At 55.4% G+C, this 27,858-nt stretch overlaps 3 protein-coding genes across 14 annotated transcripts in view; all 3 read left to right on the top strand.

Annotated features, from left to right (window-relative positions):
• The window catches only part of FAM193B (family with sequence similarity 193 member B), a 30,700-nt gene extending 19,610 nt beyond the window's left edge, over positions 1-11,090 (top strand). For 4 of the 10 annotated variants that reach the window (XM_040240443.1, XM_040240447.1, XM_040240446.1 and 1 more), the window contains 6 exons: positions 699-938; positions 4,164-4,298; positions 6,846-7,869; positions 8,020-8,095; positions 8,831-8,928; positions 10,701-11,078. In XM_040240443.1, the coding sequence (XP_040096377.1) occupies positions 699-938; positions 4,164-4,298; positions 6,846-7,869; positions 8,020-8,095; positions 8,831-8,927 (1,572 nt within the window). In that variant the 3' untranslated portion in view covers position 8,928; positions 10,701-11,078. Of the gene's footprint in view, positions 1-698; positions 939-4,163; positions 4,299-6,845; positions 7,870-8,019; positions 8,096-8,830; positions 8,929-10,700 lie in introns of all 10 variants that reach the window. The other 6 variants (XM_040240445.1, XM_040240444.1, XM_040240451.1 and 3 more) reach the window with 3 other exon arrangements.
• A 3,241-nt stretch (positions 11,091-14,331) lies between these two features.
• DDX41 (DEAD-box helicase 41) lies at positions 14,332-19,941 on the top strand. 2 transcript variants are annotated; one of them, XM_040240453.1, is made up of 17 exons: positions 14,332-14,429; positions 14,512-14,622; positions 14,899-15,058; positions 15,139-15,213; positions 15,342-15,402; positions 15,526-15,662; positions 16,411-16,483; positions 16,587-16,740; positions 16,823-16,959; positions 17,769-17,931; positions 18,055-18,186; positions 18,439-18,510; positions 18,616-18,712; positions 18,851-19,000; positions 19,083-19,154; positions 19,261-19,371; positions 19,547-19,931. In XM_040240453.1, exons 1-17 carry the CDS (start codon positions 14,403-14,405, stop codon positions 19,681-19,683), a joined length of 1,869 nt encoding a protein of 622 aa, XP_040096387.1. In that variant the 5' UTR covers positions 14,332-14,402; the 3' UTR covers positions 19,684-19,931. The 2 variants fall into 2 exon arrangements, with proteins under 2 accessions (XP_040096387.1, XP_040096386.1); XM_040240452.1 differs by having other exon boundaries at positions 17,769-18,186; positions 19,547-19,941.
• A 927-nt stretch (positions 19,942-20,868) lies between these two features.
• DOK3 (docking protein 3) lies at positions 20,869-26,859 on the top strand. Of its 2 annotated transcripts, none has more exons than XM_040240454.1 (5): positions 20,869-21,997; positions 23,314-23,634; positions 25,486-25,585; positions 25,705-25,877; positions 25,978-26,859. In XM_040240454.1, exons 1-5 carry the CDS (start codon positions 21,932-21,934, stop codon positions 26,656-26,658), a joined length of 1,341 nt encoding a protein of 446 aa, XP_040096388.1. In that variant the 5' UTR covers positions 20,869-21,931; the 3' UTR covers positions 26,659-26,859. The 2 variants fall into 2 exon arrangements, with proteins under 2 accessions (XP_040096388.1, XP_040096389.1); XM_040240455.1 differs by having other exon boundaries at positions 20,870-21,997; positions 23,314-23,619.
• The last annotated feature ends 999 nt before the right edge of the window (positions 26,860-27,858 follow it).

Below are 27,858 nucleotides of genomic sequence, written 5' to 3' on the forward strand. Positions count from 1 at the left end.
TCTTAAGATTGACTTTTTTCCTTAGGCAAAAAGAAAGAAAGTGGCAGAGGAAAGCTATGATTCTGATGAGTATGTATACATAACGTGCGTAATCACAGAAGTGAAGGCTTGTGCGTGATAAAGGCAGAGTGGAAGCCAAGGCTCTCAGTCCCCAGTGTGGGAGCCAGCCAGGGGACAGGCCGTGAGCACAGATGGCGCCAGGAAGGAAGCTCATAGCAGAGTTCAGGCTGTCTCTGGACAGGGAGAAAGCAGTTCAGAAGTCTCATAAGGAGACTTATGAGGAAAAGGCTTCAGGCTAGGGGAGAGCAGTTGAGGACAGAAGAAATTCAAGCAGTTATGTTGCTGGTCACCTTTGAGCTAGAAGTTGTTATCCTCATTTTAGAGATGACAAAATTGAGGCTCACAAAGACTCAGTGAACCTGCTCAAGGTCATACAGCTTCCGAGTGACGAAGCCTGGGCTCAAACCTACTTTCCTGGCTCCCAAGTCAGTGTGCTCGCAACGCTGCGCACACCTCCCACTCCTCCGCCCACCACTGCCTTGGCTCTGAGCCTGGCTGAGGGTGAAGCCATTTGGCCTCTGTGGCTGTGGTAGAAAGAACAGTTGTCTTGCTTCTCACCACATGCTTGGTGCCCGTGGGTGGGAGTGCTCCGGGCTTCCCAGGCCCAGGGTGTAACGTCAGCACCTCCCCTCCCCCAGCCACCCGCTGCCCCGACGAGTCGGAATTATACCGAGATCCGAGAGAAGCTTCGCTCAAGGCTGACCAGGCGCAAAGAGGAGCTGCCCATGAAGGGGGGCGCCCTGGGCGGGATCCCTGGGGAGCCTGCCGTGGATCACCGAGATGTGGATGAGCTGCTGGAATTCATCAACAGCACGGAGCCCAAAGTCCCCAACAGCGCCAGGGCTGCCAAGCGGGCCCGGCACAAGCTGAAAAAGAAGGTGGGTGTGGGGGGAGCCCAGCTCTGCCACCTCTTTTCCCCCGAGGACTCCCTCGCCCCCAACCCCCAGGACTTCTCGGGCATGAATAGTGCTGGCTGCCAAAGGCCTTGGCAGGGCTCTCTTCTCTGAGAAGGTCTGAATGAGTTTGGGAGGCACTGGGATAAGGGAGCGAGGGGGCCAGTGATTGGAGGAAAAACAAGTCCTGGCGTCAGAAGCCGCTTGCTGGATTCCTCAAAGCTTAGGACTTGTTCAGTCAGTCAGTCATATGTTCATTCAGCAAACACTTCTGCAAATGCTTGGAGCCAAATATGATGCAGTTAGCTTCTTACCCTGGAAAAGCTCAGTCCAGTGGAGAAACAACACTGGACAAGCACATTAGTGTCAACAAGTGCTGGGATGAGGGAAGCCCCCGTCCTACCTGAGGCACTGGAAATGGCTGGACCACCAGGCTGCCTGGGGAGCTAAGTTGTAGAGTGAGTACAGATTCATCAGGAGGACCCTCCTGGCAGCGGGCATAGCACATCCACAGCAGTTTTTGAAGCCAGAGCTCACACCCAGGAGAAGGCAGGCAGATAGCACAAGTGAGGGAATGGTATTGCTCAACAGCTCTGACTTGATCCTGCAGCCAAGGGGGTTCACCCAAGGGCTTTAATCACACAATGCACTCAGCAGATGTGCTTCCCAAGGTGACTGTGTAGCAATATGGAAGGTAGCCTGAAGGAGTGATCCTCCAGGCCAGAGAACCAAGAGCCAGGGAGAGGTGATCGATAGTGGGCCTAGAGCAGGAGAGCTGGAGTTTTCACAGGAGGCAGGCGATCTCTTAATTTCAGGACAAGGAGATGATAGAGTCAGAGGTACCTCCTAGATGTTTGTCAGGGTGGCCGGCAGGATGGCATGCCTTACTGAGCACAGGTGGAATTGGCAGAAGATGGAATTCAGTTGGGCACAGTGACTCAGAGATTCTCATGAGAGGTCCGAGTGGAGATGGCGATGTGGGGCTGGGAGTTGCTGGCATGGAGATGTAATTGAAGCCATGGGAATGACCCATCCTGAGGACTGAGTGAACTCCTCCCAGAAGGCCGAGGACAGAACCAGGGGGGCTGTTCCCGGGCAGCCCTGCCGCCAGGCGAGCAGCAGAGCTTGATGGCTCGTCCCCTGCCACCTCATTACCTCTTAGCCTGCCTGCCCCCAGCTGTGTCTGCACAGTGCCACACTCAGGAGCTCAGCAGCTGAAGAGAATGGGTTTGACAGCCAGCTAGCTCCAGGTCCTGGGTGGTCAAACAGCCCCGGTGCTCTGGAAAACAGCAGTGCTTCTCCATCTTTTTCCACCCCAAAGGACAAACCAGGACCCCTTCCTGCACCCTGAAGTAGTAAACCAAAGGGTCTCGCCACTGCCTTCAGAAAGTGGTCGGCATTTGCTGTCTCCCTGCCAGCAGTGCCTGGCCAGAAGTGTGCAGTGGGCAGAAGTGGTCTCTCTGGCCTTTCCTGGCCTCCCAAGGCTGTGGTTCCCAGTTAGGTCCCAGGGAACACACTTCACAGTTCCCAGGCCTGGTATGTTTTTCATAAATTTCTGCCTGGATATCCTTTCTCCGTCACCTCTGCCCCCTCCTTTCCCTTCTAAAAACCTCCTCCCCAGCCCAGTTCAGGTGTTTCCTCCTTCGCAGGCTTCCTCAGGTAATGTCCACTGTGCTGTGGTTGCATCTCGCACATCTCTCTAGTCTGCCATTTATCATTCTCTATTCACAGCTCAGAAACTGCCTGCAGGCTCCCATCTGCCCCACCCAGTCTAGAGGCCAGGGTACAACACAGAGTAGGCAGTTCTGATGTCCTGTAACTAGTGATCATGGCCATTATCTGTTTATACATCAGCCTCCTCCACAGTACCCCTCCATCACCTCCCAGACTTAACTACAATCCACCAAAAACACAGCTTCCCCCACGACAGGCATCCACCCACTACCCACCTAGGGAGACAGATGAAGCTGGGCGTTTTTCTGCTCCCTTGTGCCATTTCCGGCCATGACTCTTTAGTGTCCTAACCCTCGCTCCTGTGAAACCGACCCTGGGTCTGTCATCTGTAGCCTCCCGCCACTACTACTCTTCATCCACTGAAGACCGTCACCTGTCTTCCTTCCTTTCTCAGACCAGTTGAGATCCCTTGAGTATCATTCATTCACTCTCCTACCAGTCCTTTCAGCTCCTCGTTATCCTTCCATTATGCCCACTTAGAAAAACCACAGTCCTGGGTTCAGCCCCAGCCTGCCTCTCTCCTACACCTTGAGGAAGGTGCTAGATTGAATCTGTCTTTGGCACCCTGGCCAAGTAGTCTCCCACCTGCCTGAGCCCCCACTTTGCTGTTCTCTAGTCTTCTGACTCCTCCTCACTTCCATTCACCCCAGCCCCTTTGTTAGACCTCCATTCTGCTCCAGCTGTCAGGCTCTCCCCACCCCCACCTTACTTTTTGGCAGATAACTCACTTCCTGTTTCAACAAGGATTCAAAGCCAGTGGAGAGGCACTGTCCTACAGAGTTCTTCTTGCTGGAAGGAAGAGTTAGTCCTTTTCCTACCTAAAGCCTGTGCTGTCCTTCTTGCCTCCTCGGTCTAATACCACTTCCTGCTGTGTGGCTTCAGCCTCTCACTGTGCCCAGTGCTCTGTTTTTTGAAAGCAAACTGTCCTTTGAGCGTACAGCCTCTCTTAACCACCCCGGTCTCTTTCCTCATCTGCCTTTACTCCTGAGAGCCCTCTGCAAATTGTCTGCTACCTCCACTCCTCCATAGAGCCACTTCTTGGTCGCCAAGTCCTTCTCTCCTGTCCGTCTTCTTTTCCGCCAGGCAGCATCTCACCCTTGGTTCTCTTTTTCAGAAGTTTTCTTTGGCCCCTCCAACCTCACTCAAGTGGGGGTAGGGAAAGGGAAAGGGGAGGCCACATTCTCTGCATTTCTCACTTCCTCTCTGCCCTCTGTCCTGTCTCCTTTGTGATCACGTCTTCCTCTGCCTGGCCCTCCCCCTTAAAGACAGCTCCCTGGGAGAGAGCCATCTAGATAGTGTTTGCTCCCAGGTCGTCATGTCTCCCTGTTTCCCCCTGCACTTCCCAGTGACATATCCTACCACTGGTGGGCACCTCCTCACAGACATTCTGCAGGTACCCAAACTCAGCGTATCCCAAACTGAGCTTGTCACCTTTCTCCAAAAGAGCCCACTTTTCCTTCTCCGTTGCCTGTCTAGTTAATAGCACCACCAGCCACCCAGCTGCCTCAACCAGAGCCCCAGATGCCATCTGGGGAGGACTGCGTCGTGGTGATGGCAAGCAGCAGGCCTTGCAATTGGACCAGTTTGAAACCTGGCTCTGCTGTACTTGCTGTATGACCTTGGGCAAATCACTTAACCTCTAAGCCTCAGTTTCTTCCTCCATAAAATGAGAATAACGGTAGAACCTAAAATTCAAGGCTTTTGCGAGAATGAAATGGAGTGATGCACAGAAAGGTTGGGCAGAGTGAACAGAGTAGTTGCTGCAGGAACAGTAGTGATGGTTGATGATGTGTTCATGACTCCTCGTTCTCTCCCCAACCCGTCGCCGAGCAGTCCTGGCCATGTGACCCCCTCCAGCAGCTCACACCATCCACTTCTTTCCACCCTACTGGCACTGTTTAAAAAGCCTTCAGTGAGCAAACATTGCCCATAGGCTCAAATCTAGGATCAAATATGGCCTGCGGGGCTCTTGAGGATCTAGCCCCTGCTTAGCTTGCCAGCTTCATCTCTCAGTCTGCCCCTGTGGCCTTCCAGCCCACTCTACTCCACCCAAAAGAAATCTGTGCTCCAGCTGCCTGCTAAGTATTTGCATTCCCTAAATATTCTGCGTGTCCTCATTTCCCAGCCTTTTTTCTACTTTTTATCTAGAATATGTTTGTCTCGCACTTCCCAGGATAGTCCCGCTTACCCTTCAGTGCTCAGTGAGATATTGCTTCCTCTGGGAAGCACCTCCTGATGGCCCAGTCTGGGTCCCCAGAGAACCCTGTGCTTTTTCCCCCTGTCACTTTTCACACTGTCACTCAGAATTAACTAGCCTGTTTTCACGTCCATTTCCCCCAGCAGACTCAAATCAGTGAACAGAGAGTGCCCAGAGCCCAGTCCAGTGCCTCATATAAGGTCACAGGTCAAGAAATAATTGTCAAATGATACTGAAAAACATAAGAACTTCTGAAGATCACCCCTGGATATGCTTTCCTGACTCACCACTTAACTAGCATGTAATCTTGAATCAGTTCCTTAACTCTTTCCAAAGTCGAGTTTCCTCATCTATAAACTGAGGGTAATGACACAGCAAGCAAGGGCAGTTGTGGGGATTAAACGAGGCAACATGGGAAGGCACTGGGCAAAAATGTGTGGTTCCATGCTTTTTCCTTCTCTCATTATAAAATTATACACGATTCCACATCATTCCCTCTACACCAGTCGTTTCACACTTGTATAGCAGCAAAAGTCCTTTCTGCAATTGAAATTATCCTCAGGCCCTCAATTCCTAACAAATGAAAGCAGAGCTGTTCTGACACAGAAGAGCAAAGTGAAGGGCCTTCCAGTTCTTTGTCCATCACCATAGCCTCAGAGCTCTGCCTGTAGCCTTGAACTCCACAGCTTACAGCCTGATTATTGCCCAGAGAAGGGGACACACACCCACTGAGGTATCCTCATGGTGACCCTGTGACCTAAATAGGTTGGTGGTTTTTCCCCCAAATTTATAAGTGGAGATCGTAAGGTTCAGGGAGAATAAGTGATTTGTCCAAGGTCCCACAGTTATGGTCCTAGTCAGCTATAGAACCAGCCTGTTAAAAAGATGAGAGAATAAATGTATGCCCCCTGGGGCAGAGGGTCACCCTTCTTAAGTTGACATTGTGATGGCAGGCCCTCTTCTGGCATAACTTCCTGTTCCTCCCCTGCCATTCCCAAATGAAGTCATCTGGCCCTTAGCACACCACTACCACCTCATTCCCACTGGCTTTTGAAAACTTTCTCCTGTCTCCCTCTAAAGGCCCCCTCAGCCTGCTGATGCCTTGAGGTTGGGCAGAGCTGGTGCCAGAGGTTACGAGTGGGGTGACTCAGCCCACAGCCTTGCTTTCACTCTCCCGATCTGGCTATCAATGCTGAGTGGCAGAGTCCAGCCTCCCTCAGCCTCCTGGTCCTCACCTGGGCAATGGGGCTGCCTTTACCTCTTGCTGTGGGGCCCCTTGTCTGCCACTGGGCATGTTTTAGGTGTGCCCTTGATTCCTTGAGGCCAACTAAGCAGTGAGTAGCCTTCCTGTGGGAACTTGGCCCTCTCCAGTAGCACCCATAGGCAGCCTCAGGAGGGCACACACATTTCCCAGCCACCCAGAACAGTGTGACCTACCATGGTATCTCACAGCTCCACATCTTCCTTCTTGAAAGACCTACATGTTGTCATGGCTTTTTTTCTCCTGCCACCTGCAGAATTGGAGAGAATGCCTCCATAGTAGCAATCTTCCTTACACATATCCCCACTTTGGTCTTCACTCCAGAATTACTGTCCCCCTTTTGCAGATAAGTCCACTGAGACTCAGCAAGTGAGTGAATTGCTTAAGCTTATGCCTGAGAGGGAGATCCTATCCCTTTGGAGATCCTATAAACCTTTTAGGCCCTAGGACTGATTCTAGGGCCCTGGATGAACAAGCTATAAAAACCCTACCCTCTGTTGGTGTAACTGCCTCCATCCCCATGACATGTACCTGTCAGATTGCATTTCATCCTTGTTACTGTAGGGTGAACAGGCCAGGATTGCCAGGCCCTGCTTCTAGCCAGTTAGTGGGAAAGCTGGGCTGAAGGCAGACGTGTCAGGTGTCACACTGTGCCTGGCAGCTGCCAAGCCCCTGCTGAAACTGCCTCTTGTCTTGGCAGGAAAAAGAGAAGGCCCAGTTGGCAGCGGAAGCTCTGAAGCAAGCAAATCGTAGTGTTTCTGGAAGCCGGGAGCTGAGGCCTGCCAGGGAGAGTCTTTTGGGGTGGCCCGATCGGGAGCTGGATCGGGTCAACAGCTTTCTGAACAGCCGTCTACAGGAGATCAAGAACACCGTCAAGGACTCCATCTGTGCCAGCTTCAGTATGTGTGAGCTCAGCGTGGACAGCAATGGCTTCTCTAAGGAAGGGGCCACTGAGCCAAAACCTCAGAGTCTAGCCCCCTCAAACCCCAGTGGCTCCTCAGAGCAAAGGCCTGACATTAACCTTGACCTGTCCCCTTTGACTTTGGGCTCCCCTCAGAACCATGTGTTGCAAGCTCCAGGAGAGCCAGCCCCACCATGGGCAGAAATGAGAAGTCCCCACCCACCATGGACAGAGGTGAAGGGCCCCCCTCCTGGTATCATCCCTGAGAATGGGCTAGTGAGGAGACTCAACACCGTGCCCAACCTTTCCCGGATGATCTGGGTCAAGACACCCAAGCCAGGTAACCCTAGCTCTGAGGAGCCAAGCATAAAGCAGGCCCCTGGTTGCAAGCAGGAGCTGCCTGAGCCCGTGCCCTCAGGTGGGAAGCCACGGAAAGGCAAGAGACAGGGTAGTCAGGCCAAGAAGAGTGAGGTGAGCCCAGCTTCCCAGTCCCCAGCCTGCCTTGAGACTCCCAGTGCCAAGGGCCAGACCCCTAGCCCCAAGCAGCCAAGCAAGGCCCTGGAGCCTCCCGGAGTGGACAGCTGTGCTGAAGCTGGAGAAGGGTGCCAGGGGAACCGACCAGGACCAGGCTGGGCTGACAGCCCCAAAGCTGACAAGGAGAAGGGCAGCTCTTGGCGAAACTGGCCTGGTGAAGCCAAGGCACGGCCTCTGGAGCAGGAGTCTGTACAGCCCCCAGGCCCAGCAAGGCCGCAGAGCTTGCCACAGGGCAAGGGCCGCAGCCGCCGGAGCCGCAACAAGCAGGAGAAGTCAGCCTCCTCCTTGGGTGAGTGCACCAGGAACTGACTGACTGATCGACCCCCACCCAGCCAGGCCGTGGGGTGGAGGGCAGTCCTCACATGTGAGCAGCATTGCCCCAGGAGCATGACCCAGAGGCTGCTGTGAGCACTGAGCCCTCCTGGCTATGTCTTCCTAGACGATGTGTTCCTGCCCAAGGACATGGATGGGGTGGAGATGGATGAGACTGACCGGGAGGTGGAGTACTTCAAGAGGTAGGTGTGAGGCTGCCTGCTCTCCCACTCATGGTGGACTCTAGCCCCCCACCCCGCCCCAGGTAGGGACGCAGGTAGCCAGGATGGATCATCTGGGAAGGTGCAAGGAACTGGGAGAAAGAGGGATGTCAGGCCCCAAGAACGAGGGCCTTCTCCAGTTTTATTCACGTGCATTTCTCTGTTCTTGCCTGGGTTGAGTTTTGGGGGCAGAGTCTTATCTAGGTGGTGGCAGAGAGCCATATACGTACAATCCAGTGATAAGAGCTATTAGAGGAGTAAAGGTATGGGGCTAGGGCCTAGGAATGGCCAAGCTGAAGGATGGGGTGGCCAGGGCAGCCCTCCCCAAAGAGGCGGTAACCAGACTGAAACCTGAGGAATAGGAATGAGTGGGCCAGGTAAAATGAAAAGGGTTTGAGGGCAGGAGAAATACACCATCCTGGAGGAACAAGGCATCCCAGTTTAGCTAGAGTAAAATCCAGGGTGAGGAGGCTGGCTGTATGCTAAGGCAGGCCACTGTCTTCACACACTGCCCCTTAGGTGTGTGGGCACCTCATCAGGCAGCCCCATACTGTTAGACCCAGACCCCTGGGAGTCTGAGGGGTTGTACAGAGCTGACCTGGTTTCCTTAGTGGCCAGAGCTTACAGGTCTGGAAGCGGGTCCAGTGGGGAGAAGAGAGAACCTCTTGATTGTGCCGCCACCCCACCCACTGCCTGGGCATCTCCTAAACCCGACAGGTTCTGTCTGGATTCTGCAAAACAGACGCGTCAGAAAGTTGCAGTGAATTGGACCAACTTCAGCCTCAAGAAAACCACTCCCAGCACAGCTCAGTGAGGTATCGAGACCCCTCTAATGTTTCGTGCACCACGTCTTCCTACGCTCTGCCATGTTTTGTGCCGCTGCCAGGCTATTTTCATGCTCTGGGGCATAGGGAGTTGGCCTGGTGCTTTGCCGGCCCCATCTCCTCTCCTGAGAGCCCTCCTGTCCCTGTTCCTGAAGGGCCTTTCCAGCATTGCCATCCCCTGGGATATCATTGCCAGGCCTCTAACTTCCCTCACCAGCTGCTTCCCAAAGTGCCCAGGGGGCCATGGGCCCTAGAGGGCTGCCCCCACCCTTGACATTATCAGCCTCAGGATTGAATCTCATTGGCCTGGTCTGGCTCCTCCATGCAGGCTACCAAGGTGCTTCCCAGCTGAAGCCATGCAAAACGGACCCAGCCCCAAGAGAACAGTGAGAGGGCAGTCCCTCTAGACCAAGGCCTTGGAGGTCATTTAGGCATAGAGGCTAGGTGGGCCCTCTTCCTCAAACAGGATGGGTTCTATGAGGAAAGCGGTACTGAAGCTCCTCCTGGAAGAAGAGCCTGGCCCCCAGCTGGGCTCTGGCCTCCTCTCCCAGCCACCTGCACAGTCTTTTTATCTGAAATATTGACATATCAGATATCGTTCTAGGCTAAAAACAAAACTGAGAAGGCAGTGGGGCTGGGAACCCCCAGGGCAGAAGAGAAGACTGGCTGGCTGGCAGGCCTTGGTCTTGGGCTTGGGGCTTAATGGCTGTACAGTGTCATAGTTCACCCTAAGATGCGTGCCCAGGGCCGGGCCTCTCAGGCTGGCAAGCATACAGCTGCCTTTGAGGCAATAGGGAGCTGGGGCAGGTGGGCTGAGCTTACCCCTCAGGAGGACGTCCTCTCGTCCCTTCCTCCTTTTCCCATTGCCAGGGCAGCAGACTTCTTGGACCCTTGACTGAGTCCCTGAGTCCCCTTTTGAGTCAGAACCGCACCCCCCACACACACCCTTAACACTAACCTCTGCTTCCCAGGCAGCCCAGGGCTGGGCTCCCTGTAGGCTGGTCATGTTTGTACTAACCCAGAGTCAGGACAGTCCTCAGACTCGCCTCAGCTCCTCTGCTCTGTGGGCCTGGGCTTCTGCTAGAGTCAGGTGCCATCCTGCCTTTCTTCACCACCTCCACAGGAGCCAGGAGCTACCAGAACCCCAGGCACCTTCATCTGTTGCCCCTTTTGAGAGAAAACGAGTCACACTGCCTTCCCCAGCCCAGTACCCCTATCATGTAGGAAGCCTCATCCAGCCATCTTCTCTCACTCCCTCTTGACTGATCTCTTTCTCAAGATGGGGGTGCTCCCCACCAATAAATGCCCTCCTTTGATCTTCTCCACCCTTCTCGTAGCCTTGATTGTAAGCCCTAAGTGTGTGAGAGAGCACTGCTGGTGCAGGCTGGGGACCCAGCCTGGACCAGGCACCTGGAGCCTGAGGCGGGAGTCTGAGAGCATAGGTGATCTCTCCACGGTCAACGGGAGAGGCTGGGCTCTTCCTCCACCCTGGCCTACAGCAGGGGGCCCTGGGTTCCTCAAGTGTTGTCCTCATTCCTTGAGATTTAGGATGATGTTCAGTGGGGCTGGGGTTCTGTCTTAACCTTCGTCCTCTGCTGGAGGTGATGGGGAGGGAAAGTCTGTTCAGTGTTTTTAGCCCAATGGACAGAAATAGCAGGCAACTGTTCTGCCTCCATGGGGACCTGTGGAGATTCGGAGCCAGCACAGGGAGGCTGCTATGGGGCCATTTCTCACCATGTGGCCGTACTCTTCTCTTTTATCAGCCCCTGCCAGAACCAGCTTCTTAAGGGTGTCCTGAGACCCCAACTGCCAGCCGAAGGTCTACAGTTTTCTCCATCACATCCCCACCTACCTGCCCAAGACCCCACTCCCCGCTCCACCATCCTGGACCAACCAAAAGCTGAATAGATGCTGTTCATGCTGGGGCCCCTCAGGACCTCCGCAGAGCCGCTTCCTGGTGCTACGCAGCCTCCACACTCAGAGCCCGGAGGCTGGGCTGGCCGGTGGGCTTGGGGGCTGATGGTACTGCTGGCCCAACACTGCTCTTTTTGTGTTTGGTTTTTTTGTTTTTGTTTTACTTGTTTTTCAATTCTTTACTTTTGATACTGTGAAAATCTTTCCTGCCGAAAGATAAAGCAACATTTGGACACAGAGTCGGTGTGTTGATTGAAGGTTTACTCATCTGGGTGGGGCGTGAGGGTGAAGGATGTACTCAGAGACATTGTAGTCTGCCTTAGTCATTAACTTTCCTGAGCACATGCTGCCGCAAGAGGTTGGCATCGATTCCACTTAATTCTGTCAGCAATGCTAAGTGGAACTATTGGCCCATTTTACGGATGAGGAATTAAAGCCAACTGACAGCAGAGACTCTACTGAGCTCAGTTTGGCTAACTAGGATCCCAGGTGGTGCAGTGGTAAAGACTCGGCCTGCCGATGCAGGAGATGCAAGGGACTCAGGTTCGATCCCTGGAGTAGGAAGTGGCAACCTGCCCCAGTATTGTTTTTTTTTTAATCAAAGGATAATTGCTTTACAGACTTTTGTTGTTTTCTGTCAAACATCAACATGATCCAGTATTTTATAACTGGAAAATTCCATGGATAGAGGAGCCTGGTGGGCTATAGTCCATTGGGTCTCAAAGAGTCAGACATGACAGCATGTGCACGCGCATGCACACACACAGGATTAAAGCGTAGGTTGTATGACGGTAGCATCTGTGCCCCCTCCTCCTGTTAATAAGACTCCAGTATGGAAACCCTGAGCAACCCCTTCTCCACACGGTGGCTCAGTTTCCTTCCCTCCAAGATGGGTGAGTTGGAGGGCTAGGACTTGGTCTCTGCGCAGCTAATGTGAGAAGCTATCAGGAAGTCTTGAGGCCTTGTGGATTGTGTGCGTACTTGTAGCCTGGATGATTGAAGCTGTCAGGGCAAGGTGGGGGTAAAAGTAAAGATGGAGTTGGACCTGAGTTTACAATGGGCATGGATGTGTAGCCAAAGTACTTGAGTGTTAAGAATGCACTCTTGTGTAAAGCAAGCTACCTCATCCCCTGCTCCCCACCATGGATCTGATCTTGTTTGTGAATTCAGATTTTAATTTAATAGTTTTGCCAGAAATGCCTCACACACACTTTTGTCCCAAATCCTCACCTCCAATGTCATTTTCTCTACTAGCACAGCTCTCGGCTTGTGCTCCTGGGCGGAGTGACAGTGGCAGCAGCTACACCTTCACCAGCAGGTCTTTGTGGAGTGTTGGGACCGGAATCCAAAACCACTCCTTCCTTTCCCACCAGGTTGAACCCTTCCCTACCCTGCAGCACACTCACACACACGGGGCTAGCAGTACCACTTCTTCCAAAGAGGCGAAACAGCATTGACCACAGGCTCACAAGTCTTGGTCCCTTGGCCAGTCCTCAAGGAAGAGCGGCCACTTTTCTGTGAAACCTCTCTGTATTTTTATTACCTGTGCTTCTCGCCTTCAACTTTTACACTGGGATCCTGCTCTGCAACTGAATTGTCACAGCTATGAAAAATTCTGCTTCATCTGCAGAGTTGCAGATCTGATCAAGCAGCCACTTTACCCACAGAAAGTGAAAGTCACTCAGCCATGTCCGAGCCTGCGACCCCATGGACTGTATACCAGACTGGGTTCCATGCCCTACTCCAGGGGATTGAACCCACCCAGGGATTGAACCCAGGTCTCCCACATTGCAGGCAGATTCTTTACCAGCTAAGCCACAAGGGAAGCCCAAGGACACTGGAGTGGGTAGCCTATCCTTCTCCAGCGGATCTTCCCAACTCAGGAATTGAACTGGGGTCTCTTGCATTGCAGGTAGATTCTTTACCAACAGCTATCAGACAAGCCCTTTCCCACAGAAAAAGAGCTCTATGAATGGTGTTCAGGGTTGTTCAAGTCTGGCTCCTGCCTCTGGCACACTCCAGCCACACCTGATGACCTCAGTCTCCAGTGAGGTCTGGCACCCTCAGGGCTCCTAACTTTTACTCACTTGTTTCCCTCTTCGAAATAACACTTTCTTACAAATACCACCTAGTCCTTCACATTCCAGCTGAGAAGCCGCTTTTTTACAGTTTGCCCTGTGTGTGTGTAAGTTGATCAGTGGTGTCCAACTCTGCGACTCCATGGACTAGCCTGACAGGTTCCTCTGTCCATGAAATTCTCCAGGCAAGAATACTGGAATGGGTTGCCAATTGCCTGCCTTTGTGCTAATTCTAAAAGTGGTACTTTTTGTGTCTTAGGAGAGTTCTTAAGACCAGTTATCTATCTCTCTCCACCTAATCTCTTTGGGCTTCCCTGGTGGCTTATATGGTAAAGAATCTGCCTGTAATACAGGAGACCCGGGTTCAATCCCTAGGTCGGGAAGTTCCCCAAAGAAAATGGCAACCCACTCCAGTATTCACACCTGGAGAATTCCACGGACAGAAAAGCATGGAGGGCTACAGCCAGCGATATTGCAAATGAGGTGGATGTGACTGAGCGGCTAACACTTTCACACAGCACAATGTCCAGTCCACACTCTTAACATACAAAGGAAGAAAAGATCAGCACTAACCTATCCTCTTTAAAAGTTGAAATTATCCTGACAGTCAGCCCTGCACACTCTGGGTCTACCTTTCCAGCCTTAACTCTTAACTATCCCACCCTACACAGGCCACATCTCCTTGTTCACTGAGGAACTTGGGCATGGCCAGACCTTGACTCCTGCTAGCCCCTCCTCTCCTGCCCTCCCAGCAGCTCTGAGATTCCTCACTTCCCTGTAACTTCAGATCCAGGTCTCCTCGAAGTCGTCTTTGGTTCCCCAGTTACTCTATTACGGCATTTACAATAATAATCGTTTGCGTACATATACAGGCCCTCAGTTTAAAACCAGTCATCATTTTGCTTATCTCGCCACTCTGAACATAGGTGTTTCACACAGATAACACCAGCAATATTCTCACCAGTCAGCTTATTCTGCAAGCCCCATCCTGCCCTGCCTGCCTTGGCCGGTGCGGGTTAATAGGGGCTGGACAGAGTCCGGGCCGGGATTCCAGCTAGCCTGGTCTCTGAGCTCCCTGGCCACGAGAGGGCGCAGTGTCACTAGCGGGGGGGGCGTGCCGAGTGACGTCACGCCCTGGGCGAGGCTGGGCAGCCGGCAAGCCTCCCTCTTCGGAACGGCGGTTTCCATGCTTCTACCCGGCTCGGTTTGAGCTTTTAGCGCGTGCTCGAAGCAGAGTCACACAATGCCTTGCCTGACGCTTTCGCCCTCAGCCCCGGCAACAGCTGCGTAGCCACCTACAGTGGGCGAGGACACAGCACCGCACGACCGACGCGCAGGAGAAAATTTGTCCTTCTGCGCGATCCGGCACTCAGAGGTCGTTGCTAGGTGCCGACGTCCGCTTCCTTACATCTGATTGGATCTCATATAGGTGGGGTGGGGTTTTTACTGTGGTGCGCATGCGTGCAGCAAAGGATGGCGGAATCGGAACCTGAGCGGAAGGTGGGAGAGAGGTTGGGGTCCGCGCGGGTGGAGAGCGAAGGTAAAGGCCGGGGGTCCGGGTCTGACTCGTGTGTGTCTGCAGCGGGCTCGCACCGACGAGGCGACTGCCACAGGAAGCCGCTCTGATGCAGAGGATGAGGACGACGAGGACTACGTGCCATACGTGCCGTTGCGACAACGCCGGCAAATGCTGGTGAGGGCCGTGGGTCGCGAGAAGAGTGAGGGCAGGAGATAGGGTTTTAGTGATGCGATGGGGGGTGGCCCCGGGTCCGCGGAGTGAGGTGTCAGTACGCGGGAGCGTGGTCCCCAGGCAGACGAGGAACTGGCAATCTCATCCGAGGAGTGGGGCAGCTCTGCGCCTCCGAGCACAGGACCCTCTCCCAAAAGCCAGAATCCTGACGCAGGTCCCCGGGCCCGATGCCCCACTTTGCGTTGGGCTTGGCTCTGAGGGGCACTCGTGGAACCTCAGCTCCAGAAGCTGCTGCAGCGAAGACGCAAGGGAGCTGCGGAAGAGGAGCAGCAGGACAGCGGCAGCGAGCCCCGAGGAGATGAGGACGACATCCCTTTGGGTCCTCAGTCCAACGTCAGCCTCTTGGATCAGCACCAGCATCTCAAAGAGAAGGCTGAAGGTGGGCTGGGCAGCAGGCCGGAGGCTCAGTGTGGCGCACTGCTTTGGTGTCTCTCTGACACCTTCTGTTTCTTTTGTCAGCCCGCAAGGAGTCTGCCAAAGAGAAGCAGCTGAAGGAAGAGGAGAAGATCCTGGAGAGTGTGGCCGAAGGTCGAGGTATGGCTGTAGCCAGGGCAGAGAAGAGGTGAACTGAGCCTCCTCCCTCACCCCTAGGCATGTTCCACTTCAAGGGACCTGGCCTCTGGGAAGCAGGAGCCAGCCTTGAGCCACATCTGTTTCCTCAGCTTTGATGTCAGTGAAGGAGATGGCTAAGGGAATCACATACGATGATCCAATCAAAACTAGGTATGTCTTTCTTGTCTGCAGTTGGTTCCTCTTACTTGGGATGGTAGGTGGCTGAGACTGGAAGGGACACCCCAAAGCCAGGTGTGCCCAGGGGCTCTCTTGACCCTTGTCACCCACCCACAGTTGGACACCACCCCGTTATGTCCTGAGTATGTCTGAAGAGCGGCATGAACGTGTCCGGAAGAAGTACCACATCTTGGTGGAAGGCGATGGCATCCCACCGCCCATTAAGAGCTTCAAGGAAATGAAATTTCCTGCAGGTACCTGGGAGCCAGAAGCACCAGCACGTTATACGCATACAGGCTGTGCTGGGTCTTTTGTTCCTGCGCACAGGCTTTCTCTGGTTGGAGCTAGCAGGGGCTACTCTTTGTTGCGGGGCACAGGCTTCTTGTTGTGGAGCATAGGCTAGGCACGCAGGCTCAGGAGTTGCAGCGCACAGGCTCAGAAGGTGTGGCGTGTGGGCTTCATTGGCTGTGGCACGCAGGCTCGGTAGTTGTGGCACACAGGCTTTAGTTGTTCCACAGCACGTGGAATCTTCCCACACCAGGGGTCAAACCCGCGTCCCCTGCATCAGCAGGCAGATTTTTATCCACTGTACCCCCAGGGAAGTCTGCAGTACCACACTGTGATCATGAAACACGCACCGCATTTTGACAGTGAAACATCTGTGGGGTTCCGAAATCCAGAAGCTGCTGCATCAGGTCCAGGCAATGGAGAAGGAGGAGTTCGTCTTTATGCTTCTTTTTCAGTCATTGAGCTGTTCATACTTTGTAACCTCTGCCATTAGGGAGCTTTGACGGGCCAGTGATGATGGCCTTAAACAGAACTGGGTGTGAATCCTGCCTCCACTTAGCCTAGAAGCCTTGGGCAAGTTTGTGTGTCTGTCTCTTTGTCTGTCTTAGTCTCGTCATTTTAACATGAGGGACATAGTGCCAGTTTTACAGGCGTTAGAGGCCTGTGTCTCGTATCCTGTGAAACACAAAAATGAAACCAGGCTGTTTTCTGTAGCCATCCTGAGAGGCCTGAAGAAGAAGGGCATCCACCACCCAACACCCATTCAGATCCAGGGAATTCCCACCATGTGAGTGTGAAGCTGACAGTCCGGGGAGGAGCAGCCACTGGGTGAGAAGCAGTCTTTGTTTTCCACCGAGCCTGACCCTCCGGCCTCTCTTCTCTGTCACCAGTCTCTCTGGCCGCGACATGATAGGCATAGCCTTTACCGGTTCAGGCAAGACACTGGTGTTCACTTTGCCCGTCATCATGTTCTGCCTGGAACAAGAGAAAAGGTTACCTTTCTCTAAGCGTGAAGGGCCCTATGGACTCATTATCTGCCCTTCGGTAAGAGAGGCTGGCCTGGAGGGCAGGGTACACGAGGGAGGGAGCCACCTTCTGGTGCCAGCCACTGCCCCTGTACCTGCAGCGGGAGCTGGCCCGACAGACCCATGGCATCCTGGAGTACTACTGCCGCCTGCTGCAGGAAGACAGCTCGCCACTCCTGCGCTGTGCCCTCTGCATTGGGGGCATGTCCGTCAAAGAGCAGATGGAGACCATCCGACAGTGAGTCCAAGTCACCCTGTCCCACAGGCTTTGTCAGAACCCCTTGACAAGCCAAGAGATCCTTTGCTTTAGCTACTCAGCAGAGCCTTGCAGAGGCCACCCATAGGCTCAGCCCTCAAGGAGCCCCCAGTCTAAGGAGGAGGTGGGTTGGGACAGAGGAAGGTGTTAAGTACTCTGGGACCACAGCAGATGGAACAGGGCCATCTGGGAGGTCAAGGAGTCAGGGCATTCCAGGCAGAAGGCAGAGAGGTGGAGGGCCTGGGGTGTCCAGGACGATCAGGGTTGTCCAGTGTGATCTATCAAGGAGGCTGAGGCTCTGGGGAGTGGCTGGGCCTGTGCCCTTTCCACACAGTGCAGTTCCTGACATCACATCACTACATGTCCAGGGTTACAGACAGGCCAAACCCAGTCCCTGTTTCATAGGCATTGCTAGTTAGGGAAGATGCAAACATGGAAAAGATGAGTTCAGTGTACCAGGAAGCTGATCCCGTTGAGGCCTACAAAGGGTCCTGTGGAAGCACAAGCTGAAACTATCTGAAAATTCAGATCAGCCCTCCTAGGGGCAGAGGAGTGATCAGGGGGACGGGTGTGTGAGGCAGAAGTGAACACCCGGCTGGGGTCTAGCAGAGAAGGCTGTAGTCCTCTCCAGGAGAGCCTTGTTCTGTTTGGAGAGCAAGGTAGTGGCAGTGACAAGGAGGGACAAGCAAGGAGAAACAGGAAGGAGACTGGAAGGCAGAACAGAGCAGGCTGCTGGCCTCTAGGTAAGGTCGAGCAGGTGGCTCAGCCTCAGTGTCGCCCTTGATCCCCAGTGGTGTGCATATGATGGTGGCCACTCCTGGGCGCCTCATGGATCTGCTGCAGAAGAAGATGGTCAGCCTGGACATCTGTCGTTACCTGGCCCTGGACGAGGCTGACCGCATGATCGACATGGGCTTTGAGGGCGACATCCGCACCATCTTCTCCTACTTCAAGGTGCCCTTCCCTACCTGGCCGGGACGTTCCTGCCTCGTTCCCCCCTCCACACACACCACATTCAACACCCACTATCCCAGCCACTCAGCCTCCCCAGCCCACACATGTCCGCTTCTTCCTCAGGGCCAGCGACAGACCCTCCTCTTCAGCGCCACCATGCCTAAGAAGATTCAGAATTTTGCCAAGAGCGCCCTGGTAAAGCCTGTCACTATCAACGTGGGGCGTGCCGGGGCCGCCAGCCTGGATGTCATCCAGGTACGTGCTAGGCAGCCTTACCTGGGAGGGCAGGGTCTTCCAAGGCTCCCGGGAACTGATCAGAGCAGGGTGGGCAGCGAGGGTTTCATTCACAGCCTCGGCCCTTAGCAGGAAGCCTTCTTATAGTGCTCCACCCTTGGCAAGAGGCTTCTGGTCACCTCCCTGCCAGGACTGGGGACCCATTCTCTGTGGCAGGGCCAGGGCTGGTGAGTCTGTTGTCAGGACCACCTGACCTGATCCTGGTGGTGGCAGGAAGTGGAATACGTGAAGGAGGAAGCCAAGATGGTGTACCTGCTTGAGTGCCTGCAGAAGACACCGCCGCCCGTGAGTGCTGCCAGCCAGGCTGGCCAGGGGGCAGCATGCAGGGGGAATGTCATGGGGGCACCCAGGAGTCAGCCCCTGTGACCAGAGTTGGCTTTTTCCGGACAGGTGCTCATCTTTGCAGAGAAGAAAGCAGATGTAGACGCCATCCATGAGTACTTGCTGCTCAAGGGAGTGGAGGCTGTTGCCATCCATGGGGGCAAAGGTCAGGGTGGGATGTCCTAGGCACAGACCCCACCCCCGTAGCAGCCCTTCATCTTATCCCTTCCCCTACCTGGACAGCCTGCCACTCCTCCCCAGACCACTGCTGTCGCTCTAACAGTTCTTGCCCGACCCTTTCCAGACCAGGAGGAACGGACCAAGGCTATTGAGGCATTCCGGGAGGGCAAGAAGGATGTACTTGTGGCCACGGATGTAGCCTCCAAGGGCTTGGACTTCCCTGCCATCCAGCACGTCATCAATTATGACATGCCTGAGGAGATCGAGAACTACGGTGGGGTGTTTGGGAGGCTGGGGTTGAGGGCTCAGCCACAGCCCCTGGAGAGGGGGCCACATGCTCTGTTCCCTGTCTGCAGTGCACCGTATTGGCCGAACTGGGCGCTCAGGAAACACAGGCATCGCCACCACCTTCATCAACAAGGCCTGTGGTGAGTCTACCACCGAGGCCGTCTCCTGGGTCCTCCACCTGTGACCACTCAGGTTCTGGCTGCAGGGCCCAGGGTTGGACCTGAAGACTCCCCACTATCCCCACAGATGAGTCAGTGCTGATGGATCTCAAAGCCCTGCTGCTGGAGGCCAAGCAGAAGGTTCCACCCGTCCTGCAAGTCCTGCACTGTGGGGACGAGTCCATGCTGGAGATTGGAGGTGACACGGGGTGGAAGGACCCTAGTCTGGTGGGGGCAGTCGAGCACACCATGGAACAAGTGGATGCTGCCCCTTGGTGGACTGGGGGTCTGATGGGGGTGCCCAAGATCTGGGGTATGGAGACTGGCCCCATCATCGTGCTGACCCTCCCTCTCCCGGTACCCCATTCCCGCAGGAGAGCGTGGCTGTGCCTTCTGTGGGGGCCTGGGTCATCGGATCACCGACTGCCCCAAGCTCGAAGCCATGCAGACGAAGCAGGTTAGCAACATCGGCCGCAAGGACTACCTGGCCCACAGCTCCATGGACTTCTGAGCTGGCTGCCACCCCTCCTTCTCCGCGAGGGGCCTCTGTCCCTGGAGCTCCAGCCGCCATCACTGCCCCCCCAACACACACACATACACACACACACACACACACCCGCCCTGTGGACAAGAAGACAGCAACCTCGGCTCAGCTGGCCTGGGTTGGGCCAGGCTGGACCTGGCTGCCTGCTCCCCATGCCCCCCAGAATTACTATTTTTGCTCCCCTTTACCCTAGTTGCCATTAAAGCACAAGCCTTTCTGGTCTCAGCCTCTGTGTTTCACCTTGTCTGCCCCGTGCTCCCTGGGCAAGCCTCACCCTCTGACCGCCAGCGCCCCTCTGAGGTGGGACCTTGGTATTTCCCACCACCACTGCCAAAACCTGCTGGTACTGAGCTGTGGAAGGAGCTGATTGCCTGGGGCCTCCTGTGGAGGCTTAGGGTAAATTTCTTCTATTGTGACTCAGAGAAGGACCATCCTGATAGACCAAAGGGAAATGGTTGATTGGGGTTTCTGGTCTTTCTGGTTGGCTGTTATAACCTCCAGGCCTGCCCCAGCCTCCCTCTTCTGTCAGTGTGTAAAGTTCCCCAGGGCTTCTCCTAAGGCCCTTTGGAGACATCGTGTCTCAGGCCCCCTGCCCACGCAGGCTCCCAGTAGGGAGGCCTCTGCTGTTTGCCAAGTGGGCAGCAAATGCCATAGGACTGCTACCTAGGCCACATGCACCCACTGACCCAGCTATGTGTTGGGCTCAGGACCCAGGTGAGCCAGACAGATGCCCTCTGGGAAGTTCACAAGTGAGTGGGACAGACAGATCAGCCATGAATAAATGCAGGCTGCAGTCACGGGACTGCTAGCAAAGGGGCCAGGATTTCAGCATCTTGCTAGGGGTAGATAGAAAAAGAACCCTGGTGGCAGCTCCTCTGCGCCAGACACTCCATGCGCAGGCCACGCGCTTATCCCAGCGGGACAGCTGTTGATCGAGCCATGTTTGCCACTTGGTGTGTCGCCTTGGGCAAGTTACTTAATGTTTCTGAGTTGATTTCCTCATCGGTGAAATGGCAATGAGAATGCAAAGGACATGGTGTCCGAGGCTGCTTGGGCCATAATGGGCACAAAGCCAGGTGAATGAGGCCCTAGATTTCCTGCCTGAGAAGATACACAACCCACATGTGACCCCCAAACAGTATTTGGCCTGTTCACACATTGCTTCCTAGAAGTGGCACGGGATAAATGACAAGGCTGTCTCCAGAATTCAGATTCATATGCAGAGCTCAGATAACTGGCCTCCAGCAAGGCAAGGCTTAGAAAGAGCCCCAGTAAGAAGCAAAGCTTAAAAAAAAAAAAACGCACGTGGGATCTCCAGGGAACTCGGCAGGGGCGTGCCACACTCACGTGGCTGGGGCCGTGCCATGAGGGCTGGGGCCTTTGTGCTCTCAAGAGAGCGTGGGGGTGGTCAAGGGAGGCCTCCAGGAGGGAGAAGGCCAGAGGGAGAAGGCCCAGTGCCCTGAGGAGCACGGTGAGAGGTGCCCTGAAGGGGCCAGGCGTGGGAAGGTAGAGGAGAAAATACTCCTCGAGTGCTGGGCCCAGGAGTCCAAGCTAGACCTGAGGGCACTGGGAGCCAGGCAGCGTTTAGGAAGGGGAGGGATGGGTTGTTTGGGCATGGCAGAAAGGGCCTGATGGGCCCAGGTGGGGCCATAGTTCAATGGGAAGTTGCCAAGGCTGGCAATAGACAGGAGCTGTGAAATGGAGAGGACCAAGTGATTGTTAGAACTGTTTTCCAGCATAAAGACAGGCCGACCAACTAGGACTCTTGAATGGGAAAGCAAGGAGTTTGCCCATCTGGCTAGAGTAAGGTCCTGGGGTGGGGGCCAAGCTGTGGGCATGCCAGGCCCCAGGGTACACAACTGCCCCAGGATGGGGGAGGGGTTGGAGCTCATGACTCGGGAGCCAGCCTGCGGTCAGAAGCTCACACCCAGCTGACCGCAACAGGCAGGGATCATCTGCTCTCAGGTGGTCTGAGGTCCCTGCCTGGCCCTAGTGGGATACCTGGAACCCCAAGGGAGAAATATGGAATGCCCTCCGCACCCCATTCTAGCTCCTTTATGGTGTAGGCAGGGCTCCCCTCCCCCAGGCCTGCAGCTGCTGCTCTGGACAGAGGGAGGGGGAAGTGGCCAGAAGGGGAAGTGTGAGGAGTTCCCCTCCTGCCCGTCATCAGTCTCCGCAGGTCCTCGGAGTGGCGGCCCTGGGCCCGGCCGCGGCCATGGAGCCTCTGGAGACCCCCGTCAAGGATGGCATCCTCTACCAGCAGCACATCAAGTTCGGCAAGGTGGGGACCCTGGCTGCCAGGCGGCCGCCTAGGACAGGTGGTGGGCCTCTGCCCCAGACTCAGACAGGCCACTAGGATTGGGAGAAAGAGGGTAGGCGTCAGGGTGGGGAGTCCAACCTGGGTGTGGAGAAGTTCAGCCTCAGTGAGACCCTGCCTCATTTACAGGTGGGAAGCCAAGAGCAGGGAGCTTGTAATGCCAACGGGGCAGAGCAGAGGTGAGGGACCGGCTAATCCAACAGCCTTCCATCCCATCTACTAGTGGCACTGTGGCCCCTGAGAGGGCTGGAGGCTGAGCTGGAGGAGCCCCTAAAAGTGGAGCTCCATCCTGCTGAAGAGGGCTCAGCTCTTCCCAGCCCTGTCCTCAGGTCGTGGGCCCTGCACACCCATAGCTCAGCCGCAGCTGCTGCCCAGGCAGATAAACCGTCTGTTTCCTTTGCTCGGAATTATTTGCATGTTTCCTTCCTTGCCATCATGAGACCGAGGCCTCCCTCCCACCCCAGCCCTTGCCCCATGGCCTAATTGACCTTTTCTTTGCAGGCAGTGGGGGCACCGACAAAGCAGGGATGCAGGTGGTCTGCTCTAGCCACTAGATATTACCCAGTAGAAGCCCCAACTTTGTGCGTTCTTACAACCGTTTGTTTTTTAAGTATTTTATTTTATTATTTATTTGGCCATGCTGGGTCTCAGTGGTGGCGTGCAGGATGTTTTATTTGCCCCATGTGGGATCCAGTTCCCTGATCAGGGATCAAACCCAGGCCCCTGCATTGGGAGCATGGAGTCCTAGCCACTGGACCACCAGGGAAGCCCCCCCGCCATGACCTCTGAGAGACGAAGATACTAGTGCTTATGGGGATCACAGTTGGGAAATTGTGGGGGTAGATGTGGGGGCTGACTGACTCCAAGTACAGACTGTCCCCCTTGCCAGGCCAGCTCTGTCAAGGCATCCTGGGCTTCCCTGGTGGCTCAGACGGTAAAAAAGCCGCTCAGACAGTAAGGAATCTGCCTGCAGTGCAGGAGACCCGGGTTCAACCCCTAGGCCAGGAAGATCCCCTGGAGAAGGAAATGGCAACCCACTCCAGTATTCTTGCCTGGAAAAATCCCATGGCCAGAGGAGCCTGGCGGGCTACAGTCCATGGGGTCACAAAGAGTCGGACATGACTGGATGACACTTCGCTTTCACGTGGCCTGAGGAGCAGGGAGGCGGAGGCCACCCTGGGTGGCCAGGAGCACTGGCTGAATGGCTTATGTGGGGTTGAGCTGCTGCAGGTTGGGAACTGCCACTTGAGGGTCATCTCCCCCATTTTTATCTCCTGCAGAAGTCCTGGCGGAAGGTATGGGGTTTACTCTATGCAGGAGGCCCCTCGGGCGTGGCCCGGCTAGAGAGCTGGGAGGTCCGGGATGGTGGCCTAGGGCCAGCAGGTGACAGGTCTGCAGGGCCTGGCCGGCGGGGAGAACGGAGGATCATCCGCCTGGCTGACTGCGTGTCCGTGCTACCGGCTGATGGTGAGAGCTGCCCCCGGGACACTGGTGCCTTCCTGCTCACCACCACGGAGCGAAGCCACCTGCTGGCCGCAGAGCACCGCCAGGCATGGATGGGCCCCATCTGTCAGCTGGCCTTCCCGGTGAGCACAGGGCAGGTAGGTAAGGCATCCAGGGGCGGGCCGGGAAGACCATTTCACCCACACCTTGTTCATCTCCATGCTCATTCACATCCCATCACTTGGCAAGTACCTAGAAGCCTGGGATACAGCCCAGAAGCCCAGAGAACAAATCTCAGATAGCCATGCATGCTATGGAGAATATGAGAGGCTGAGTGGGACCATGAGTGAGTGGGGGGATGTTAGACAGGATGGTCCAGGAAGGCTTCTCAGGAGAGGACAAATAACCCACCAGGCAAAGATCTGAAGAAAGAGTGTCCTCAACACAGATCTGAGAAGGCTCCTGAAAAGAGGGAGCAACGTGGGCAAGGGCCCTGAGGCAGGGAAAAGCTTGATGTTCAAGGAGCAGAAAGGCCAGTGTGGCCACAGGGTAAGAAGGGAGAGGGGACCCAGGAGGAGGCAATGGTGGAGAACTTGGCCAACTGAACCTGCCTTGGGCCACTTGTGAAATCTGGGCTTTTATTCTACACAAGAGGAGAAGCCTCTGGGGAGTTGGACCCAGAAACTGAGTTTTTAAAGGTTTGCAGGGTCTCTGATGGGCCAAAAGGAAATGAGTGGCAGTTCCTCAAAAATTAAACAAAGTTAACATATGACCTAGCAATTCTCCTCCTAGGCGTAGACCCAAGAGAACTGAAACAGGTGTTCAAACAAAACTTGCATGAGAATCTTTAGTGCAGCGTTCTTCATAGTAGCCCAAAGATGCAAACAACCCACATGTACATCAACGGATGAATGGATAAACTGAATGTAGTCTATCCATACAACAGAACATTACTTAAAAAAGAATGGAGCACTGATACATGCTACAACATGGGTGGACATTGGAAACATGCTAAGTCAGAACAACTAGGCACTAAAGGCCACACACTGTGTGATTCCATTTACATGAAATACCCAGAATAGACAAATCCATAGTTACAGAAAGCAGCTTTCGGGTTGCCAGGGCTGAGGAAAGGAGGGAATAGAAAGTAAAGACTTAATGGGTACAGGATTTCCATTTGGAGTGATGAAAAAGTTCTGAATTAATTACATCTCCATCCACTTTAAAATAGTTAAAATGGTCAGTTTTATGCTGTGTATTTCACCACAATTCTGTTGATTTAAAAAAAAAAAAAGGTAAACAGGAGCAAAGAGACCAGTGGGAAGCCATTGCATGTGACCCTGGCTATGGTATCTTGGGGCTTCCCTGGTGGCTCTGATGGTAAAGAATCCACCTGCAATGCAGAAGACCTGGGTTCAATCCCTGGGTTGGGAAGATCCCCGAAGGAGGGCACGGCAACCCTGCTCTAGTATTCTTGCCTGGAGAGTCCCACGACTAGAGGAGCCTGGTGATCTATGGTCCATAGAATCACAAACAGCCAGACACTGAAGTGACTTAGCATGGCATGGCATGTGGTATCATGGGCCAAGGTGGTTATGATGGAGATGCTCAGGGTCAGAGCCTGAAGAATGTCGGGGAAGATGGAGAAAGAGGTCAAAGATGGGAGGAACAGTGGCCATTCTCTCGTGGGTCCCGCCCTTGAAGCTCCCACCCCTTTACTGCTCCAAGGTGTCAGGGACACAGACAGACTGGCCCAGTCCTTGGCCAACCTCAGGGGCGATGGAGGACATCTTCATGTGTGCCCTTGCTTTACAGCTCTCAGCACCCTAAAGGGGGCAGCCGGTGGGGAAATAGGCTCAGAGTGGTGCCCAGGGCCTTGCACTGTGTCATAGGCAGCACTGGGTCTGGCACTCAGGTCACTGGGTGCCCTTGCTTGTCACAGACCCCAGGGAAAGGATATGGGAATGGGGAGGAGAGGCACTAACCTCTAACCTTGTCCCATTCCCTAGGGCACAGGGGAGAGTTCCTCAGGATCTGGGGAGGTAGACGCTCGGCAGAGGAGCCTGGTCCCCATGGAGGAGAACTCCATCTACTCTTCCTGGCAGGAAGGTAAGTCGCAGAGATTACAGAGGCAGCTTTAGCCCCAGCACACCCCGGGCGGGCGGGAAGCTTTCTGGGACCCCACCCCTGGAGTCTGTGCTTGTGGCCCTCACGGCCGGTGCTTGCAGTGGGTGAGTTCCCGGTGGTGGTGCAGAGGACGGAGGCAGCCACCCGCTGCCAGCTGAAGGGGCCCTACCTCCTGCGGCTGGGCCAGGACGCTATCCAGCTGAGCGAACCAGCCAACCTGCAGGCGCTCTACACCTGGCCCTACTGCTTCCTGCGAAAGTTCGGCTCCGACAAGGTGAGGTGCTGGGTTGCCGCCCCACTGGTCCCCCAGGGAAGGGTGGCGGGTGGCGCGCAGTTCCTCAAACCGCTGACTCCTCGTGCCGCCCCCTGCCCAGGGCGTGTTCTCCTTTGAAGCCGGCCGCCGCTGCGACTCGGGCGAGGGCCTCTTCGCCTTCAGCAGCGCCCGCGCCCGCGACCTGTGCGGGGCCTTGGCCGCCGCCATCGCCCGCCAGCGGGAGCGGCTCCCGGGGCCCCGGCCCTGCCCTCTGCCGCGGGCCACCTCGCTGCCCTCGCTGGAGCCTCCAGGCGAGCTGCGGGACGGGGCCCCGCGGCCCGAGGCGCCCGGCTCGCGGAAGATGCGCGCGGCCGAGCCCGGGCCACAGAGTCTGCCGCCGCTGCTGGGCCCCGCGGTCTCCGAGGAGCCGCCGGCAGTGCTCTACGCGTCGGTGTGCAAGCGGGCCAGCGGGCCCCCGAGCGCCGCCGCCGAACACCTGTACGAGAACTTGTTCGCGCCCGACGCCAGCTGCCGGGAGCTGGTGGAAGAGGGCCCGGGCGGCGGCAGCCCCCCGGACAGCCCCATCTACCACAACAGCCAGGACCTGGGCTGGTCCGGCGCGGCCCACGACAGCAGCCTGGAGGCCCAGTACCGGCGGTTGCTGGAGCTGGAGCTGGCGGATAACGGCGACGAGGCCGCGGGGTCTGGCCGCCCGGGTGCGCACTCAGGCTTCAAGGCCAAGCTGGTGACGTTTCTGAGCCGAGAGCGAAAGAAGGGCCCGGCCCCCTGCGACCGGCCCTGAAGCACTGGGCCTGGCCGCTCTAGGAGAGGAGGGCACTCTCCGGGACAAGAGGACAGGGGGAACAACAGACATCTGGGGATGCAACCCTCACACTCACTCTAGCCTGGAGTGACGAGGTAGGAGGCCTGGGAGGACCCCACCCCCTCCCCCGTGTATAGTGTACAGATTTGCTGGTAATAAAGCCTTTTTAGCTCTCCTCTGTGTCCAGCCTCCTGGCTCACAGTGCTATCTCCTCCCTGCGGGCTTTCCTGGTGGCTCAGATGGTAAGAATCCACCTGCAATGCCGGATCTCTGGGATCGATCCCTGGGTCGGGAAGATCCTCTGGAAAGGGCATGGCTACTCACTCCAGTATCCTTGCCTGGAGAATCCCATGGACAGAGGAGCCTGGCAGGCTACAGTCCATAGGGTCGAAAAGAGTCATACATGACTGAGCGACTAAGGACAGCAAGGCTCCCAGCAGTGGTATGCCAAGGTCCACACAGATCCTCAAACACGGGTTGCAGCAAACACCAGTGCCCTGTGCTGGGTTCCAGGGGCATATGTGACCCAGTGCAGACTCTGCCACCAGGAGGTTCAAGTCCACAGGAGCAGGCAAGTGGAATGCAGATAATTACGGCTCCATGTGGTCCTATGCGGTGAAAGTGACTCAGACAGTAGTAGGGCAGAGGGAGAAATAAGGCTTGCTGATGGGTGATGTACCCTCTGAATTGAGCGTAAAGGGGAGGCAGGGCTTCACCAGGCTGGCAGTGAGCCCTGGAGCTTTCCAGGCTGAAGGTAGGCATGGTGGTTGCAGAGAGCAAGGGAAGAGCATGAACCAGAGGGTTCCTAGGGGCTTAAGATTGAGTTGGCCACACATGAGAGGCCTGATCATCCTACAAGGAGCTGGGTCTCATCCTCAGTGGAGGGATACAGTCAGACCAGGGAAAGCTGTGTGGAGGCTGATTTTGAGGGACCGGAAAGCCTGAGCTGGGGAGGAGTGGGAGTGGGGGAGGGGCAGGGGGCAGGGACTTCAAAGATGTGCACACCCAAAACAGTCTCCGCTGAGACTCAAAAATGCACAGACACTCCTGGGGAGTCCCTGGCCTCAGTCTCTTCCTTAGCCATCAAGGATAAAGATCAAATTATACACCAGACATGCATTCATTCCAGTCATACCAATGCCTACTTTGTGCCAGGCTCTGAGGACCCATGGCTGTGTT

The sequence above is a fragment of the Oryx dammah genome, unplaced genomic scaffold (genome assembly GCF_014754425.2).
Source record: "Oryx dammah isolate SB20612 unplaced genomic scaffold, SCBI_Odam_1.1 HiC_scaffold_5, whole genome shotgun sequence".
Lineage (NCBI taxonomy): Eukaryota > Metazoa > Chordata > Mammalia > Artiodactyla > Bovidae > Oryx > Oryx dammah.

Coding starts and splice junctions, on each gene's coding strand:
- DDX41 (XM_040240452.1), top strand. CDS start 14,403: ATGGCGGAATCGGAACCTGAGCGGAAG. Junction 14,430..14,511: donor AATCGGAACCTGAGCGGAAG/GTGGGAGAGAGG, acceptor GTGTGTCTGCAG/CGGGCTCGCACCGACGAGGC. Junction 15,059..15,138: donor TCTCAAAGAGAAGGCTGAAG/GTGGGCTGGGCA, acceptor TTCTTTTGTCAG/CCCGCAAGGAGTCTGCCAAA.
- DOK3 (XM_040240454.1), top strand. CDS start 21,932: ATGGAGCCTCTGGAGACCCCCGTCAAGGATGGCATCCTCTACCAGCAG. Junction 23,635..25,485: donor TCCCGGTGAGCACAGGGCAG/GTAGGTAAGGCA, acceptor CCCATTCCCTAG/GGCACAGGGGAGAGTTCCTC. Junction 25,586..25,704: donor CTACTCTTCCTGGCAGGAAG/GTAAGTCGCAGA, acceptor CGGTGCTTGCAG/TGGGTGAGTTCCCGGTGGTG.